The sequence below is a fragment of the Corvus brachyrhynchos genome, unplaced genomic scaffold, assembly GCF_000691975.1.
Source record: "Corvus brachyrhynchos isolate BGI_N302 unplaced genomic scaffold, ASM69197v1 scaffold187, whole genome shotgun sequence".
Classification (NCBI taxonomy): domain Eukaryota; kingdom Metazoa; phylum Chordata; class Aves; order Passeriformes; family Corvidae; genus Corvus; species Corvus brachyrhynchos.
In genome coordinates this window covers 1,540,544-1,557,473 of record NW_008239050.1, presented here as the reverse complement: position 1 = coordinate 1,557,473, position 16,930 = coordinate 1,540,544, and the positions used below count along the sequence as shown (strand labels likewise).

At 36.7% G+C, this 16,930-nt stretch overlaps 1 protein-coding gene across 1 annotated transcript in view; it reads right to left on the bottom strand.

Annotated features, from left to right (window-relative positions):
- Nucleotides 1-10,209: 10,209 nt before the first annotated feature.
- KHDRBS3 (KH RNA binding domain containing, signal transduction associated 3) overlaps nt 10,210-16,930 on the bottom strand; it is a 65,602-nt gene continuing 58,881 nt past the window's right edge. The window contains exons 9-11 of the mRNA XM_017739061.1: nt 14,394-14,543; nt 12,963-13,019; nt 10,210-10,953 (exon numbers count right to left, since the gene is read on the bottom strand). Of these exons, the coding sequence (XP_017594550.1) occupies nt 14,452-14,543 (92 nt within the window). The 3' untranslated portion in view covers nt 10,210-10,953; nt 12,963-13,019; nt 14,394-14,451. The remainder of the gene's footprint in view (nt 10,954-12,962; nt 13,020-14,393; nt 14,544-16,930) is intronic.

Genomic DNA, 16,930 nt, shown 5'->3' with positions numbered 1-16,930 from the left:
GTGAAGACTATTTTTAGGTCTCTGTACACAGAGACCAATCCTCAGGATCTGGAAAAATTAATATCCTTGAAGGAGTTATTTCTAAGCCTCGCTTGGCTGATACTGAAAACCAGAAGGAGCTCATGACTAGACTTTTTCTGTGACAGGAAGGAGCCTGCACACCACACATGGCTAATCTGAATGAGCTGCATCAGGGTCACTCCACGGTCCTCATTCTGTGTTATGTGAAATTGCCAAGATGATCCATCTTCCTTCTTGAAAAAAAAATAGGTTCTCGGTGTATGGATGTGTTTTGTGGTGGGGTTTTTTAGCATCTTGTTTGCGTAACAGATTGTTTACTTATTATCTAATTTTACCAAAACACTTATGTCAGATCTTCTGGTATAAATGGAGGAAGTCAGCTGAAAAACTACAGTAGGAATAAACACAAACTCAAATTAAATATAAATCATTCCAAGAACAGGCAGAAGGAGCACATCTGGTAGAATCTTAAGGCTATTTTTTTTTTCCAGTTTCAAATACAAATGACCTCTAGTACACTGATTAATTGCAAATATTTAGTCTGATTTAGTAAGCCTGAAAGTCTGTTTCTTCTAGAAGAGATCAGTAAAATATTTTTTCTGGGTGGGGGGAGGTGAAAAGAAGTAGTCATCTGCAAGGATATAATAATTTAAGGATGCAACCCTACCAATATCTGAACAGCGGATCTTAAGTCTGCAGATGTTTGAAAAAGATTTTAAAGTCAAATAAGGCAGAAGATTAGGAGCTCTTTACTCCCAGGGAATTTCACATGCTTGAAGAACAGCAATTTCTTTGTCTTCTGCTGAAATGCCGCTCTCTCTGGGGTAAAGAGAAGCAGCTGTGTAATAACACACAGTGATGCCACACAGGAACTTGACGGGAAAGGAAAAATTGCACGTGAAAGCACAGCAGCACCAAGAACCTCGCTAGACAAACCATGCAGTCATTACCCTTTCAGATTATCGGGACAGAGATGGAAATTAGGCTTCCTGTAGCACAGAGCTTTTAAACACTCCTCTGTGGCAAAGCCTGAAGTCTGATATCTTATTTGAAGCCTGGCAACCACCACCTCACAGGGCCCTTTGCTCTGCTGCTGCTGCTGAGAGTGCTGTTCTGGTGTCACAACAGCAGATATGAGTTCATTCATGAGCAATCTCTGGTTACAGACAGAGTTTGCTGGTGCAAATAACTTTGGCTGTTTTCAAAAAGGGGGTGGGGGAAAAAAAGGAAGAAGAAATAAAAAACCAAAAACCAGAAAAAACACCCTGAAAACAGGAAAGGCAGCAATCCAAATATAAATCAAAAGCTGTACCACCTACTGAGTCAACGGGAAACTGAAATGAGATAATAAATACCTGGCTCTGGATGAATGTTAGAAGCTCATCAATATGGTTTACTCACTTCTTGAAGGGGGAAGTGCCGGGTGAAAATTAACACAGTAGCTGGAAATCTAAGAGACAACATTTTACAAGCTTCACCAGAGGCTTAGGAGGTGGGGATGGATTTGCCCTTAAAGGAATTTTGCTACACCTAATTAAAGCACTGGTAAATGTAAAAGGTACCCAAAGAAGGAACACTGAGGCAGTTCTTGTGCTGCTCACAAATTGCTGCTCTAACCAGGAGGAGAGCAGGTGATCTGTTAGAACCTTCCTTCGGTTTTAAGCCATCAGAGGTGCCTGTTTTGCACAACTGGGTGCAGGAGTGTGGCACCCTGTCACAAACCTACAGGCCTGGTCAGGAGAGTAAGAATCATCAAAACATAAAGGTTGGAAAAGACTTCCAAGGTCATTGAGTCCAACCGTTAACCCAGCACTGCCAGGTCTAGCCCTAAACCATGTCCTCAAATGCCACATCTACACATTTTCTGAACATTTCCAGGGACAGTGATTCCACCACTCCCCTGGGCAGCCTGTTCCAATGCTTGACCACCAGTGAAGAAACTTTTCCTAATATCCAGTTAAGTTTGAAGTGAAGGATGGAGACACAGCTGAACAGCTGCTCCCAAGTCCCACTGGGGGCCTGATCTATACCCACAACACCATTTCCAGCAATTTGTGAGTCAGATCTGCTCCTCCCCTTCACTGTATATGGACCCAGGGTCCATCAGCCCTAAGCACTGAGGCATTCACACCATCCGTCTGGAGCTTTTCGTGGTAAGCAATGCATATCTACCTCAATCAACACCGTGGTAGTAATTGCTGAGTGATCTCTCCCTCTCCACATCTCCACCCACAAAGGAGCCTTTCAGTACATTTTCTCCCCCTGCCCAGTTAAGAGGGGGACTGATGGTGCAGCTTGGTGGGCACCTCGTGGTCAGCCAAGGCCAACCCACCCCAGTCATCTGCCCATGTTTCACTTGAGCCATGAGCTTAAGAAATACACTTTTTTAAAAATATATATATACACACACAACCATAGAAGCCCTGATTTGCAAATGTGACCCTAATGACAAAATTTTGAACTCTCTTTGCTTAAAGGCCAGTGGCTTGTACTACTTGTGAGTAGCTGTCTAAATCAAAGCTGTAAACCTTTCAAGGCTTGCTCCATTCTAACCAAATATATTGTGGCAAGGGAATTGAAATTCTGATTGTTCCTTTGAAAGATACCAATCAACCAGGAGGCATGTAATAAACTATACTTTTTAAATTTTAGGCTTTTTAAATTTGAATGCTTCTTACATGGAGCTAATAGGAAAAAGACATTCACAGATACACAGACTAATGCAGAGTTGTGCTCTGCTCACTAGACCTGAAATACTCAGAAGGTGCTGAGAAGAAAATAAATAATAAATTGCAGTCTGCTAGATTTTCTGATGCGTTAATACTGAGAAGCTCCTTGAAAAATAAATGCCTGCATATAATTGAAAATTTTGCCTGTTCTTTAAATGTACCTGTAGTAGAACAAAAGATCTACAGGGACAATTAATCAGTAGCACTGTTCCTCAAGCACCATCTGATTAACAGCATTTCCACTTACACAGTCCTTCACTGGAATTACCAGAACAGGGTTTCAGCAGTGAAGGACAATAACAGGGCTGGTGGTAGAGAAGCATAAGGAAGTCAACTCTATCCTGCTGATCACTGTGAACTTATTTCTAATCAGTGAACTTATTTCTAATCTAATTCTAACAGGGCTGGTGGTAGAGAAGCATAAGGAAGTCAACTCTATCCTGCTGATCACTGTGAACTTATTTCTAAACACTTAAAGCCTGTGTTTGCACACTACAGAAGACAGAGGAGGGAGCACAGACTTCATATTTAGTGTGTTCATTCATTATTAAATTAATCCTATAACTCTATTACCGACTGCAATTATTTCAAAAGCCATTCATGTGAGTCAGTAAGGAGGTGTGAGATAACCTGAGGCAACCAAACGAGGCTTCTGGCCTAGGAGCAGAGTGCCTGATGTTTCCCAGGGTAACCAAATCATACCTGGCACTCTGCTCCCCCCTCTCTTCAATGGCTTTCTACCAGCGGCTATAAAGGAGCCTACAACAGCTACAGGCCAGACTTAGGGTCACATTTTTGGGTCCAACACACATGAAACACAGAAACCTCAATAGACACCGACGCTGTGCAGATGCTTCCAAACTACTGCATGAAACTTGTAATGGTCCTAAGGTCTGCTGGCTGAGAGGGAAATAAAGATATGCAAACATGTTTCTTTTACCTTGATGGACTTGTGAAGAAAAAGTAACAGCAAGAAAGCATGCAGAGTATTTTTAACCTCCTCTTCATGCATTTTTTTTACAGAAGGGGAAGAAGGAAGGACCTGTATAGGTTTAGGTTCCTCTCAAATACCTTCATTTGGGTGTTGGGTAAATACTGACTTGTACACTGTCCTGAAAGAAAGTCATCCTTTAAAAACATACATTTTTTGAAATAACTTATTTTAAAATTAAATAGTGTCTCTGCTCCCAATACATGTTTTTGTGCAAACCTATGTTTTTCTGAGAAAATTTCAGCTTTCAAGGAATATTTCACCAATGCTAAACTTCAGGCTTGCTTTGGCTCTTTCTCTGTACAGTGCAAAATTATCTACCTGCATCACCACTCCCTTAACAGAACAGTGTTTGAAAGTTAGTGAATTCCTTAAGTGTTATGAACCACAGAGGTATAAAGTCTTAGATTTTCATTAGCAGAACTGTTGCATATTTTCTGTTTCCTAGTTAAAAGATAACCTGCACATATTCCAAAGGATAGATAATGCTATTTAAACAGCCCTCAATAACTGGATAAGTACACTGAAGGTTTTTATTTTCCTTCTGTGTAACATCTAATGGTTATTAGTGGCGACTGGATACTTACTTCAAACACTAGACTGAAACAGGAAAACTTTTACTTCACATTGTTCTAAGTAATTATGCACAGAAATTAATCTCTAAGCTTTCCTTCAGAATTTAAAGCTTTCTCTTAAGCAGCAACTAACATTTACAGCATAACCATAAATTCATAGAATCATTGAATATCCAGAGCTGGAAGAGACTCACAAGGATCACCAAAGTCCAACTCCTGCCCCTGCACAGGATAGCCCCAAGAATAAAGACGCATAGAATATCCTGAATTGGAAGGGAAATTCCCTCTTCTACAAGTCGTCTCAGCCAATATTCTACCTAATCCTGATATTTCAGATGCTTACAAACAAAAGCATGTGGCTGTGTTCAACAGAAGGCTCTGGAAATAAACATTGAGTGTGAAAACCTCCTGATCAATGCATATGCTAAGAAGGCTGTTAGAGAAATATTTGGAGCAGAAGCCATCAAAAAAGAGTCTACCTTTCTTTGTTCTTCGCTGTTTTTTTAAGGTATCAATAAAACTGGTTTTGGAACAGAAATATGAGTGGGATTTATCATGCTTTACTTCAGACATCTAAGGTTTAAACATCCAAACAAGTTTAATCACCCACATGAATCAAGGGGGAAGAGCCAGGTGCTTTCAGAGGGTCAGTCCCCTGAGCTTAATGCACTTGTCTCACAAAAAGTTGATTTATCCTTTGAGCTTGTTTCTCTTGGTTGATGATAAGGGAAGCCTGGCCAAACAGTCAAGAGTTTGTCATCTGAGTCGTACATACATAAGCCAGAACTAAAAACATCCAGCCCATTTCTTTAACAAAATTTAGAGCCTTCTGTTAATTTAAAAAGTAGATGGTGTTTTTCAAAAAGCCTAATTTGTGAGGAAACCACAGCAATACCCAAAATTTCTAGGTGCAGCCTGCATGAGGAACAAGAGTTGTGTTGGTACTCTGGTAAATACCAACTCATATCCATTTCAGTTTGCAAAGGCAGTAGGATGTGCAATACATAGATAACACACAGAATTGGAGAATTCATCCTTGATAATGAAAGGAATTTTGATCATCCTCACTCTCACATATTACTAGTCTGAAAATCAGTTAAAGGAAGTGAGAATTATAATACGACAGTCATTGATCCATGACTCTCAAGCTCAGACACAGTTATTAGATCATCTGATCTACCTGCTACATAGGAAAACCAAGAGAAGCCCATTCTTTTGCATGTAGCTTGCTGCTGTGGTTAATCACTCTCATTAGAGCCTAATTTCTCATTTAAGACCGCAGGGTTTTTACTCAGCATTAGTTCTTACTTTTTTCACTACTAGATTAGAGTCATTCAGTACTTGTTATTTTCTCCCTGTGCGAGCAATTATAAACCATAATCAAGCTTTTTAAGTCTCTCACAGTAAGATATCATCTTCTGTCCTTTGAATTATTCTTCTGAAGGGCCCTTACCAAAACCGTTAAATTATGTACACATGCATATAAATATTATTCAGTACACAAAGTGACCTTTCAAAGGAATATTGATTGTGGCATTTATGAAAGTTATATGCTTATATCTTTGAAGTATATCACCAAAAATTAGTGCTGCTGTTCCTACTATGTGAGGAATTTCAATGTCAGACCAGTTACATACATAGGTAAAAAAAAAAAAAAATAAAATAAAATCAGTTATCAGAGACTATAACTGGGACCTGTGTTTACCCTGCCCCTCTGGACTAGGATACATCACTTCAGCTTTCTACCATCAAATACATCTAAACTGAGAGTGAGCTCCAGGGAAAAGTACCTGGAATAGTCTAGACAAAAAACAAACAAACAAACCAATGTAACATGGCTCCGTAAACTAGCCTGGGGAGGATATGCTCTGGAACGTGGAGGTTTTCCTCCTCTATTCCAGAATTTGAAATTCAAAATGTCTTTTACAATTTAGCCTGCCTTTTAACAACCACTCCTCAGTCTCCTGTTGTATAATATGCTTGTATTATTTTTTTACATTTTCATTTCCTCAAGCCTGCAATTAGTGTAATAAGGTAAATGCATTTCATGGTCACCACCATCAAACACACCACAAAACTTTACCCAAATCCCTTATGCATTCATCCTGCAGTTCTCTCAGGAGAACTGCCTCAGGATTACCTCCGCTTTCTTGACTTATTAATTCTGTCAATCTTAGAGGGACCCTATTTCTGATACAAAAAAAAAAAAAAAAAATCTTAATAATGAAAAAAAACCACACACACTTTTCTTACTAGTAAGCTGTATGAGAAAATCATCACTGAAATATTTTAAATATCTAAGGGAATTTTCTATTCAAACCATTTGAAGTTAGAGCCTCAAGTGCTGTAAAAAAGTGAAACTGTGCATGGTGTATGCTCTAATTTTGGATATTGAAAGCAGGTTTGTGCAGTCTTGTTAGTTGCTTATAATTGAGATTGGCTCAGTTGGTCAGAGCATGGTGCTGATAACACCAAAGTTGTGGGTTCAATCCTTGTGTGGGCCACTGGACTCCATGATTCTTGTGGGTCCCTTCCAACTCAGAATAGTCTGTGAATCTCTAAACTTCTACTAAACAGATTAAGGTCAATTTCCACATGTGGGTAATTCTGAAAATCACCATCAGTCAGATGATTTCCAATATACATGCAGGCAGAAGTCTATATAGCATTCTCATTTGATTTCAAACTGTAATTACCTATCCTCGAAGGTCTTTCAAACTTTCTAAATATTTGTATTGTAATATAAACATTGCACAATGATTCAGCAAAAAGCCCAAAGTCCAGGAATGCAGGTTTAGCAGTGTAATCCTGTAGCAATCTCACTGTCTGAAGCAAGAGCATCTTCATCCATGGATTTTTGAACCAGTAATTGCACTGTTAGAAGAATTAACTTAAGGACAAATGTGATTTCCTTTCTTTTAAAATATCCTAATAAGAGTTAATTCTGAGATGGAGTCTACATATTTTCTTTCAGTAAGAAAGACAACAAACAAATACCTCCACACTAAAAAACTTAAATTCGTAATAGAAGAAGGAAAAAAAAAAAACAGGGCAAGTATTCAAATGACTAAAAAGTGTTTCACCCTCCTGAGATGTTTAGGACATCAGGTCTTTCACAACCAGATCAACAGCAAGAGCACAAGTCACCACTGACTCGTTTGCCACAGAAGACAAATAACTTGAGTTCCTGGGTTACTGCTTGAGTAAGGATTTGGAACAGTTCACTACATTTTGTCTAAGAGAGACAAAAAAATATCACTCTGTGGAGGTCAGTAAAAAACCCCACAACTTCCCATTGTCTTCACAAAGGGGCCAGTATTTCACTTCAGGTGAAAACTTTTTTTATTCTAAATTTCAGTAATAACAAAGATTAAACCATTTATGCTATTTCATACCAAATGGTTCTAAGCATAAAGAATGGGTTTAGTATTTAGCTTTGCAAAAGCAGAAACTATACTCCAAGGACCGATTTAGATTTGTTTTTTCTCTGGGTAATAAGACCAGCATCTTGTTTAGTCAGGAATTCTGGCTCAGTGGCTATCTTGAAAGAGCATGAGTTATTCTGGTTACCAGATATATAGATTCCTGAGAAGTTTTGTCATAAACCTTTATTAAATATAAACTAATTTCATATTTTTCAAGTATATCTTTGATGAAAAAGCGGAAGTTTCCACTAAGCCAATTTCCTAATTTGCTATTTTTAGGAGTTTAGACATCTCACACTTTTTAATACTTTCCCAATGATGGAAAAAAGACCTAAAAAAAACCTATGCAGCAAAGCAGCTTTATTTTGGCCCTTGGCTACAGCTTAAACATCTTTAAAATCCAGGTTTGCCAGAGATGTTCTCTTGACTTGCAATTGTGTAGAAAGCCTGCTTGAAGACAAGGGTCAATGCACAATGAAGCATCTGAGGCTACACAAACATTTATCTTCACAATATCTGCTTTAATACTAAACACTTTCAATAATTTCCATTACCAAAGGGGTTTTTCTCCCCATTAAACAAATGCAGCTGTCTTGGACAAAACTGCTGAGCTTGAAAAAGTAATTCTCAGCCCTTTCATCCAATTAGTCTTTTTCATAAAGTTAAAAAGTCAAAGATATTTGGATTCTTGGTGTGCATTTACTACAGCTGCCAACAGTACTGGTGTTCTTGGGCATTGGTAACCTGGAAATTCTACTACAACTTTGGCCTTTTAGCACAGATTTGTGAATGTACTACAAAAATCCAATTCTAACAGCTAAAATAATCTTAAAAAGATTGGAAAATTCTGTGGGGGGAAATTGAAGCAGAACCACTCAAGAACAGATTTGGTTTTATTTATCCCAAATCATTATATATACATTTTAACTTTGAATTTTGATCCTTAAGTTTTCAGTTCCTTTGTTACGAGAAGGATTAAGTTCCAACACAAAATGTATGCTCTGCAACATCATTTAGAAAGATGTCTGACGCCAAAGTACATTCTAATTCATAGCCATGGAACATCTTTTCATACATTTATTATGTAGGACCTCAAGATGGGGTCATCCCCAAAAGAGCAGACACAACTGGAAAGGCTGTGATGCTGACTGGACAACTCGTTTGAAGCAGCAGGCTCACATCCTTGCTCAAAACCTTTGAAGTAAACTGACATCACCTAGAACTGGCACCTGGGAACAGAGCATCAGGACTGTCCCACAGCGTAACACCACTGAGGCAGCACAGCCCTGTACATGTGTGCTTTTGAAGTGACAAATGAGACCAGAATTTCACTCAAAACACAATCATAAGAACTTAAATTTTTACCTAGTGATGATAAAACCCAGCAGAAATGAAGCCACAGAGCCAGAGTATGGTTTGGGTTGGAAGGGCCTGAAGTCCAGGCTGCAAAGGCCACAGCCAGCCAGTTTTTAAGTTTTTAGTGAAACAAAGCAAAGTACTTGTAACCCCAACAGCTGGATGGCCACAGTCAGCCCGCTTTGACCAGACCCCAGCGGTTCCTGTTAGGCCACTCAGCAATCAGACAAGACACCAGGAAAATCACATTTTCTAGATAGATTTGATAGTCTCATAAGTCATACTAGCAAAATATTTCAGTATTGCCATTAAGCAGCCCTGTTGTTCATGACTCCAGAGTGGAAGGTGATACTCCTTGAGCAGTTCATAGCACTCCTCAAATGAGCTTGTGTTGGTAATCCTGGTGTCCAAATTACAGAAAGTGAAATTGCATTCTGCTTATCTGAATTCCCCACACAGTATCTATATAAAGTTCTTATACTTGGCCTGCATTTAGGATGTCAGGTGCTGTTTCACACCAGAGGCTCCTGCCAGTCAGTCTGAAGGAATCATTATTATACATCTCTTGTGCTTATTCAAAGGGGTTTTTTTCTTAATTTTGCTTTCACTTATTTAAATAATTACTATTGCTGGCTGTAGAAAACATTTTAGAAATGCAGTTTTAGCACAGTGAGAGATGAAGGCAGGGAAAACCTCTCCATATTGTGAGATTAACTGAGAAAATCACCTTAAATATTCAGAGGTTAAAAATACAGACTTTTTTATGGTTAGTTGTTTAAATCTATTAAAAACTGTCTCACTCAATTTGTTCAGTGCCACAGTTAATAGGAAATCTTATTTTTATCCACATCCCCACAACTTCAAAGCTGTATTTCAGTAGTCAGTATATGGAATTAGAAGTTATGAAAACCTGTTGAAGAGGCAGCATTTTGGTGTGGAACTATCAACTGGTATTGTTTATGTTCAAAATAGCAACAACACAGAACCAAATAATGCTTTTGTTGGCAATAAATTGAGATTCAGTGAAAAAAAAAGCATCTGATGGAACCGTAACTGAGGAATGGGACACACATGCTTTGCAAGCACTATTTATGAAAAAGAACACAAGAAAATAAATTATCAGAACTTTATTTCTGTTACAAATTATCACAAACACAATTAATATAAAACAGAAAGCACTGAGGAAACATGACAGTTGGATACAAGATTTATCAAGGTGTAAAAGCCTCATCCAAGACTCTACTACTAGAAAACTTGTGACTGTGTATTAGGGAAAAGATTTCTATGCATCAAACACCAAGTGAAAGAGAATAAGCAGCATAGTATAATTGACAGGGATTAAACACCTTGTTATACAAGTTTTTGAAGGAAATGGAAAGTTGGAGCATTATTTCTACCTAAGAGTCTTGTTTGAAGCAGACTTGTTTACAATTAGCTATTAAAAAAAGCTTCAGCAGAAAACACCAATCTTCATTTTAACTTATCCATGTTGTTCATACATTAGATAAGCTATTTCCAAAAGCATTTAAGTTCTAGTCATGAGACTTCACACACTCTCTTACACTTGCTGCATAAGGCTAAAAAGAGTCACTAAAGAATGGGAGGTTGTGTTATTGCTTTGTAACAGAAACTTAGGATGGAAATTCTTTATTGAGCTTCAAATAAAACATTGTTGCATCACTATACAATTAAGAGTTTCAATATACAATTATTTTAAAAAGTGTATGCTGTTATACACTTTAAGGCTTTCATACAAGAAATGCTGAGCAAGATTTTCATACTCCATCTCATCAGTGTCTGAGCACACGGGTAAGTACAATGCTCTAAGCAGTCCATAATTAACATGGCAGAAGTTCCTGAAAAAGAGCAAAATACACTTCATTTGTATGTATCTTGAGAGGAGAGATCATGAATTCTCTGAAGCCTGTCAGACTGTAAGTAGGGGAATCAGACAATTACATATATAAAAAATGTATGTAGATCTAGGCAAGCATTGCAGTAACTGCTATCATTGAAATTCAGAGAAAATGTTGTAAGAAGATTCAGTAAAGGCCAATTGTTGATATGATTAAAATTACTTGTTTGACTGGTAACATACAGTAACAGTGTCAGGGTACAAAACTCTACTAGAATGGAAAAACACTTCTAAGTTGTTTGTCATAATGGAAGAAAGGCTGCATTCTACATTGGTTTTCTTTCATGTAGAGACTTTCTTAGATTATTTTTCCTTCTGCTCAAAATCTAATGAATTTAATTTAAGAGATTACTCCACAGAAAAAAAATACCCCCAAGAGAAATGCAATAGCAGAACAATGCTAATGCATGTTATTTTAGGAAATATCAAGAGAAGTTTTGCACTGCAAGAATACAGTTTTGAAGAGTATCTAATACCAGTTGTTTGATTGGATGTAGTTTATTGTGCAGACATAACAGTAAGAATTGATACAGAATTTTTTTAAGAGGCATGGAAACATTTTCATAGGAGAAGTAAGATGTATCAATGTGGAGCATTGGAAGAAGGAAGACTTAATTCATATGGTAATCATTCAATGGTGCACTTAAAGAGCCTCTATTATCAGGGAGTCACATTTTTCCACCCCAAAGGGAACCTGAAGCAATTCAAGATTCTCTAGGACTTCAGGGCAGAGTAGCAGACAAGTGGCACAAATCACACATGCTGATCACACATTCATCCTCCATACTGGAGACACTAAGAAAATAAGGCATTAAATAAAAGAGTTGGATAAACACTACAGAACACTGAATCCACTTCTGATTCACTTATTTATCTACTAGCCACCCTTGCTCCTAGATATTTTAGTTTCAACCCTTCAAGTTTCATTCTGTCTGTTTAATACAATACATGATGTTTGCAGATGAACACTTCCTATGTAATTCATCATATTACGTGATTTAAGATGTGAACAGAAGGAGAGATTTGGCCAATTGTTATAAATATTTTTAAAAGATATTTATATATTCAGTTTTGCCATAACAATTCTAGCAGCTGGTATTAAATCTCTGCCCTCTGAGCCCCAAATGGGAGAAATCTTCTTCAAGCTCTCCTACTCTTAAATAGTACTTTGATTTAAGCCCTTAAAATGCTCAAAGCTGTTCTAAAGCCATTTTATATGTACAAAAGGTTCCTTTAGCCAGTGACAGCAGCCTCTTAAATTTACTGCAGTACACAGAGGCAGTGCAACTTATGCAGTATTTCACAGTACAGAGCTCTATTTATCTGAGCCTTGTCAACTAAAGGCACTGAGATCATGAGGTTAGCAGGAAGAATTACCATTCCTAGTAGAAAAAAAATCTGTTTTGTTTAAAATATACACCATCTGAGCATAAATACAATTAAGTTATTTCTTATTTTATATATTGAATTGACAAGAAACAGTAAAGCCAGCTACTCTTCAGCTAATGCCTCTTAATGGATTTGTTCTCCTTCAATTAATGCCAGAAGTCAGTCTGCTACTTGTGCAAAAATGCTTAACTTTGAAAATCAGTCTGCAAAATGTATTTTTCAACTTCAGACATTTTTGTTGACCAGATTAGGATTTTAAATTCCCTTTCAAAAACTACAAGCATCAAATTACATTCAGTTTCTTCAGCTACCTCTGTCCAATTACCCAATGGGTTGAGATGCTGTCAAAGCTATGCACACCTTTCAATAAACTGCCAGGGGAGTGTCCATACATTGTGACAATTTAAGGTCCTGATTAATGATAGTTCAAAACTATTACTTTTCTATCCAGAATTGAACACAGACAGTGACACCTAAATTAAAGCCTTGTGTAGAATTAAGGACCTGATCAAAAGTTCCATTATTTATCTAATAATTTCACAGATGAGTAAACATACTTACCAAAGCATCAGAAGATTAGGGTTTTTGTTCTCTTGGCTGTCCAAGGAGGTGAGTTTCCTGACAAGAGGGGAAAAAAAAAAAGGTATTATTACTAAATTTCAAAGAATTTAAAACAAAAAATAAAGAAAACAAAGTAAATCAAACTATAGAAACAATGCTTAAAAAAAAGCATTCGATAACATTTGCAATGTTTAAGTTACTAGAATTTATGGAAAAATAATATATTACAAACTATTGGTTATGAGGTTTTACAGTTGTTTAATAGGGAATAGTTTGTCCAAATTTAACTAGCTAGGCTAAGGCTTTTTAGATGACTAACACAAATTAAACGTTTTAAAATGAGAATTTAGGTGTCCTCACAAGTCTTTCCTACATTCTAAAATGAAACTTTCTAAGTTGTAGCCTCCCTGTTTTTATTGGTTATATTAAGATAACTTAAGTGAGATTAAAATCTTATTTGATTTATTTACCTTTGCAAATGAAGACCGTTTTAAGGGTTACACATCCTCTGCCTCTGACGAAAGCGACCTCAATTAGTCAAGTCAGAAAGTCTTTAAAAGCTTTGTGTTTATTGCTTCCAGCACGGAGCGAGGTGGTCATTAACGTACCAAAATTCTCATAAAAATTCCAAAGTTGCACTAGTGAAAAAATGCTCAACAAGGTGAAAACTAGTCACATTTTTTTCCAGAAAATTCATTAGCTATTTTAAACCATTTTTTAACAAAAAGTATTTTGATTTAATGTGGCACTCAAGCAGATCCATACCATTTGGATATTTTAAACAGCATTTATATCTACTGTGAGTATATAGAGAGATACATTTAGGTTTAAACCATTTTGTTTTAAAAGAAGTTGCACAATGTTTAATATGAGCCTTTTATGCTGATCACTGTTAAACATTTTTCCCTGTTTACTACTATTTATGAAGTTTTATTATAAGATAAAGCATAAAATTAATCTCACACACACTGATTTTCTTTCAAAAGTTTATTTAGTATCAAGCAAGGGTAAAACTTTGCTTAACACTACAGAACATTTCAAGACTTGAGTTACAAAATACCACATTATTCGCATTTGTAGTTTGCTTCCCTTTTTACTCATGTTTGCAAAGAGAAAATCTAGCAAATGGCTGAAAATAAAAGCTAAAAACTAAATTGTTGAAAACCTTTAAAATAAAAGGTTACGCTTATGTTAAAAAGAATGGACTAATGTATTTAGTAAACCTATTTTTTGTTTAACACTAGTTAATCAAGGGTTATTTTTTGATCACCTATTTTTTCAAACACAGTTTGGAAATAACAAAGTTCCTTTTTTTACATATCTTTCTGCCCAGGTTGTTCTTTCAACAAAATGTTTTAAGTTCAGTCCATCCATTCAGATTTTTTATGCACTTTGAGTTAATAAAAAGGGATTGTTCATAGAAAAAATTACTTTGAACAGTATACAGGACTGGTGGAGATTGGATATTTCACAACATCAGACAGTACAATCAGTATCTGGCATATGGCTGGTCTCTGTAGACTCCTTTTGTTGTCCTTGCAGAAGGTGTCTTGTGTCGTGAGTTGGTCCATTCTTCTTGCCCTACAAGAAAAGAAAATATGGTCAGAGCCCTTCCAACATTCTCAGATGCTGAACTTAATTTTTCTTATCTGTGAATCAGACACATTCTGTTTACAGAAACCAAGGTTTACAAAGTGAGGTCTAACACTTGAAACAAAAAATCTGGGTACAACACATCTATCTGAGCTATCCCATGGTGATTTCTCAGCATGTAAGAGCAGGGACTGTGACAGGCTAATGGGAAAAATATTTAGGACTGTGGAAGTTCAGCTGGACCTGCTTGTTGGACAGGGCCAGAAATTTCAGCTCCAGTAGCAGACACACCAATAATTGCAATGGGATGAATTGAATGGAGGGTATGAATTATGTATAGCAAAATAAAATGCCCTCAAAAATAAGTTTCTCTGCATCAGTACCAATTTAGGCCTAATTCAAACACGCAAACCAAGCCTCAAGTATCACCACCAATACCTGTCGTTTTTAACATCCTAGGGCAAATATTCCATTTTTCTGGAGGTAAACATACACCTCCCTGAAATGCAATAAATAGGAGGGCAGATTATAAAAAAAAAGTTAAAAGGATAAGAAACGTTGGTTGCTTGAATTTTGGCTATAAAATAAATTTGTAAAAAAAGCTCATGCTATATTTAACGATTCATGATCCTACCACCTTCTAATGGTAATATATATTTTTAAGAAGTAGCAAAAATTTATTATTTTAAATGAGAGTCAGACCTACTATGCCAGGGAACATACAGGATTAAAATGCAGTGTAATGAAACAGTACTTGGGTACACTTTAATGATGTAAAAAAATCAGAATACTATGTCACATCTGTGAGAAAAAAACTTCAAAAAGGAGCACCAAAAAAAAAAAAAAAAACCCAAACCAAAAAAACAAACAAAAAAACCCAAACAAACAAACAAAAAAACAAACCAAAAAGCAAAACCACCTTGAAACAGTGTATGTATTTCCATATCTATTTTTGCAGAATAGCCCTAAACAGACAGGTGCCCCAGTGAACCCAATGCAATCAGAAACTAAAGGTGGAATCCAAATCTATGGTAGAAAAAAAATGTAAACATCCCTTTGTCTTTCTAGTCCATTAAAAAAAATAAAACAAACCCAAAGAACCCCTGCACTTTGAATACTGAGGTAACTTGCTCTGACATGAGATATATGAAATTAGATGACAAGAATCCCATATGTCAAGGGTTCAGTTTCACAATCCCTTCGCAGAAGCCTCATCCTAACAACTTTTTAATAATGTAGGTGGTAGGTGGCTGTCTACAGAGTCCAGGTTATAAATCATACCCAGGTGGTCAGGACATTTTCCTAGGAGGTAAAAGGAACAAGTTCAATTCCGTGTAAGGCTGAAAGAATTAAACTTGCACCTCAGGCAAGTTCCATGGGTATATGGTAACAACTTCTTGTGCTTCTTCATCACACAGAAAGCAAGACTTGCGTTAAAAAAAGACCCTGAGCCTAATGCCTAAGAGTATGGGCAGGTGACTGAAGGGTAGGAACTAAAAATATCCAAGCTTTTACACTGCTGCAAGAACTGTTTAAATGAAAAGAGCAGTCTTGATTACAGTTTCAGGGGAATACTTCCTCTTTTTCAAGCAGCTGATCAAATCAGCAGGGTAAAGAGTTACCTTACTGTTTCTCAGCTTTCATTTGGTGCTGTTCAGGGCTCCAAATCCTAAAAACACTGATATTCTTCCTACATCCTCTGGATTGTCACCTGAGTTTCTCAGAGGCAAAGTTCAGATACCTCCTGGGAATCTGAATTTCCTCCTGCCCAGCACTTGACAACTACCTGCTGACTAGGCAGTCCTACTTAGTTTTGAGGCACCTAATGTTCTATACATATAGTGAAGATGGTTATTAAACTCTAACTCTGCTTTTAAGGGATATACTTAAGAAATAAAGTGTATACATGTTTATATGTGCAAAAACTACAGTGGCTGCAACCCATAATCATTCTTCTAAGGTATTTATAGTCTTTCTCTCAACCTGAATAAATACATCACTTAATATTCTGAGTGGCTGTGCTTTGATAAATAGAAAACCAATTTTAAATGCAAAAGCAATGAAAAATCCGTATTTTCAAGCTTAAATACTGCAATCAATATCTCTCCCCATCAATCCATCTACATTAAGCAGTTTCATACATTTTTTCCCCCATCAATTTTGCATTAATGAAATAGTCTTAGAAATAGAAGGTTTATAATGGCAAACAGTTTATTTTAATGCTGAAATAAAGATTTAAGCTATATATCTATCAACAGCAACTGGAAATGCTGGTGGACAGAGGAATTTCAAGTGACCTCTTCTTTTGATGAACTGACTCTTCCCTTAAGCAAAATAATCAGTTTAAGCAGATACATTGGGCAAACTACAGCATT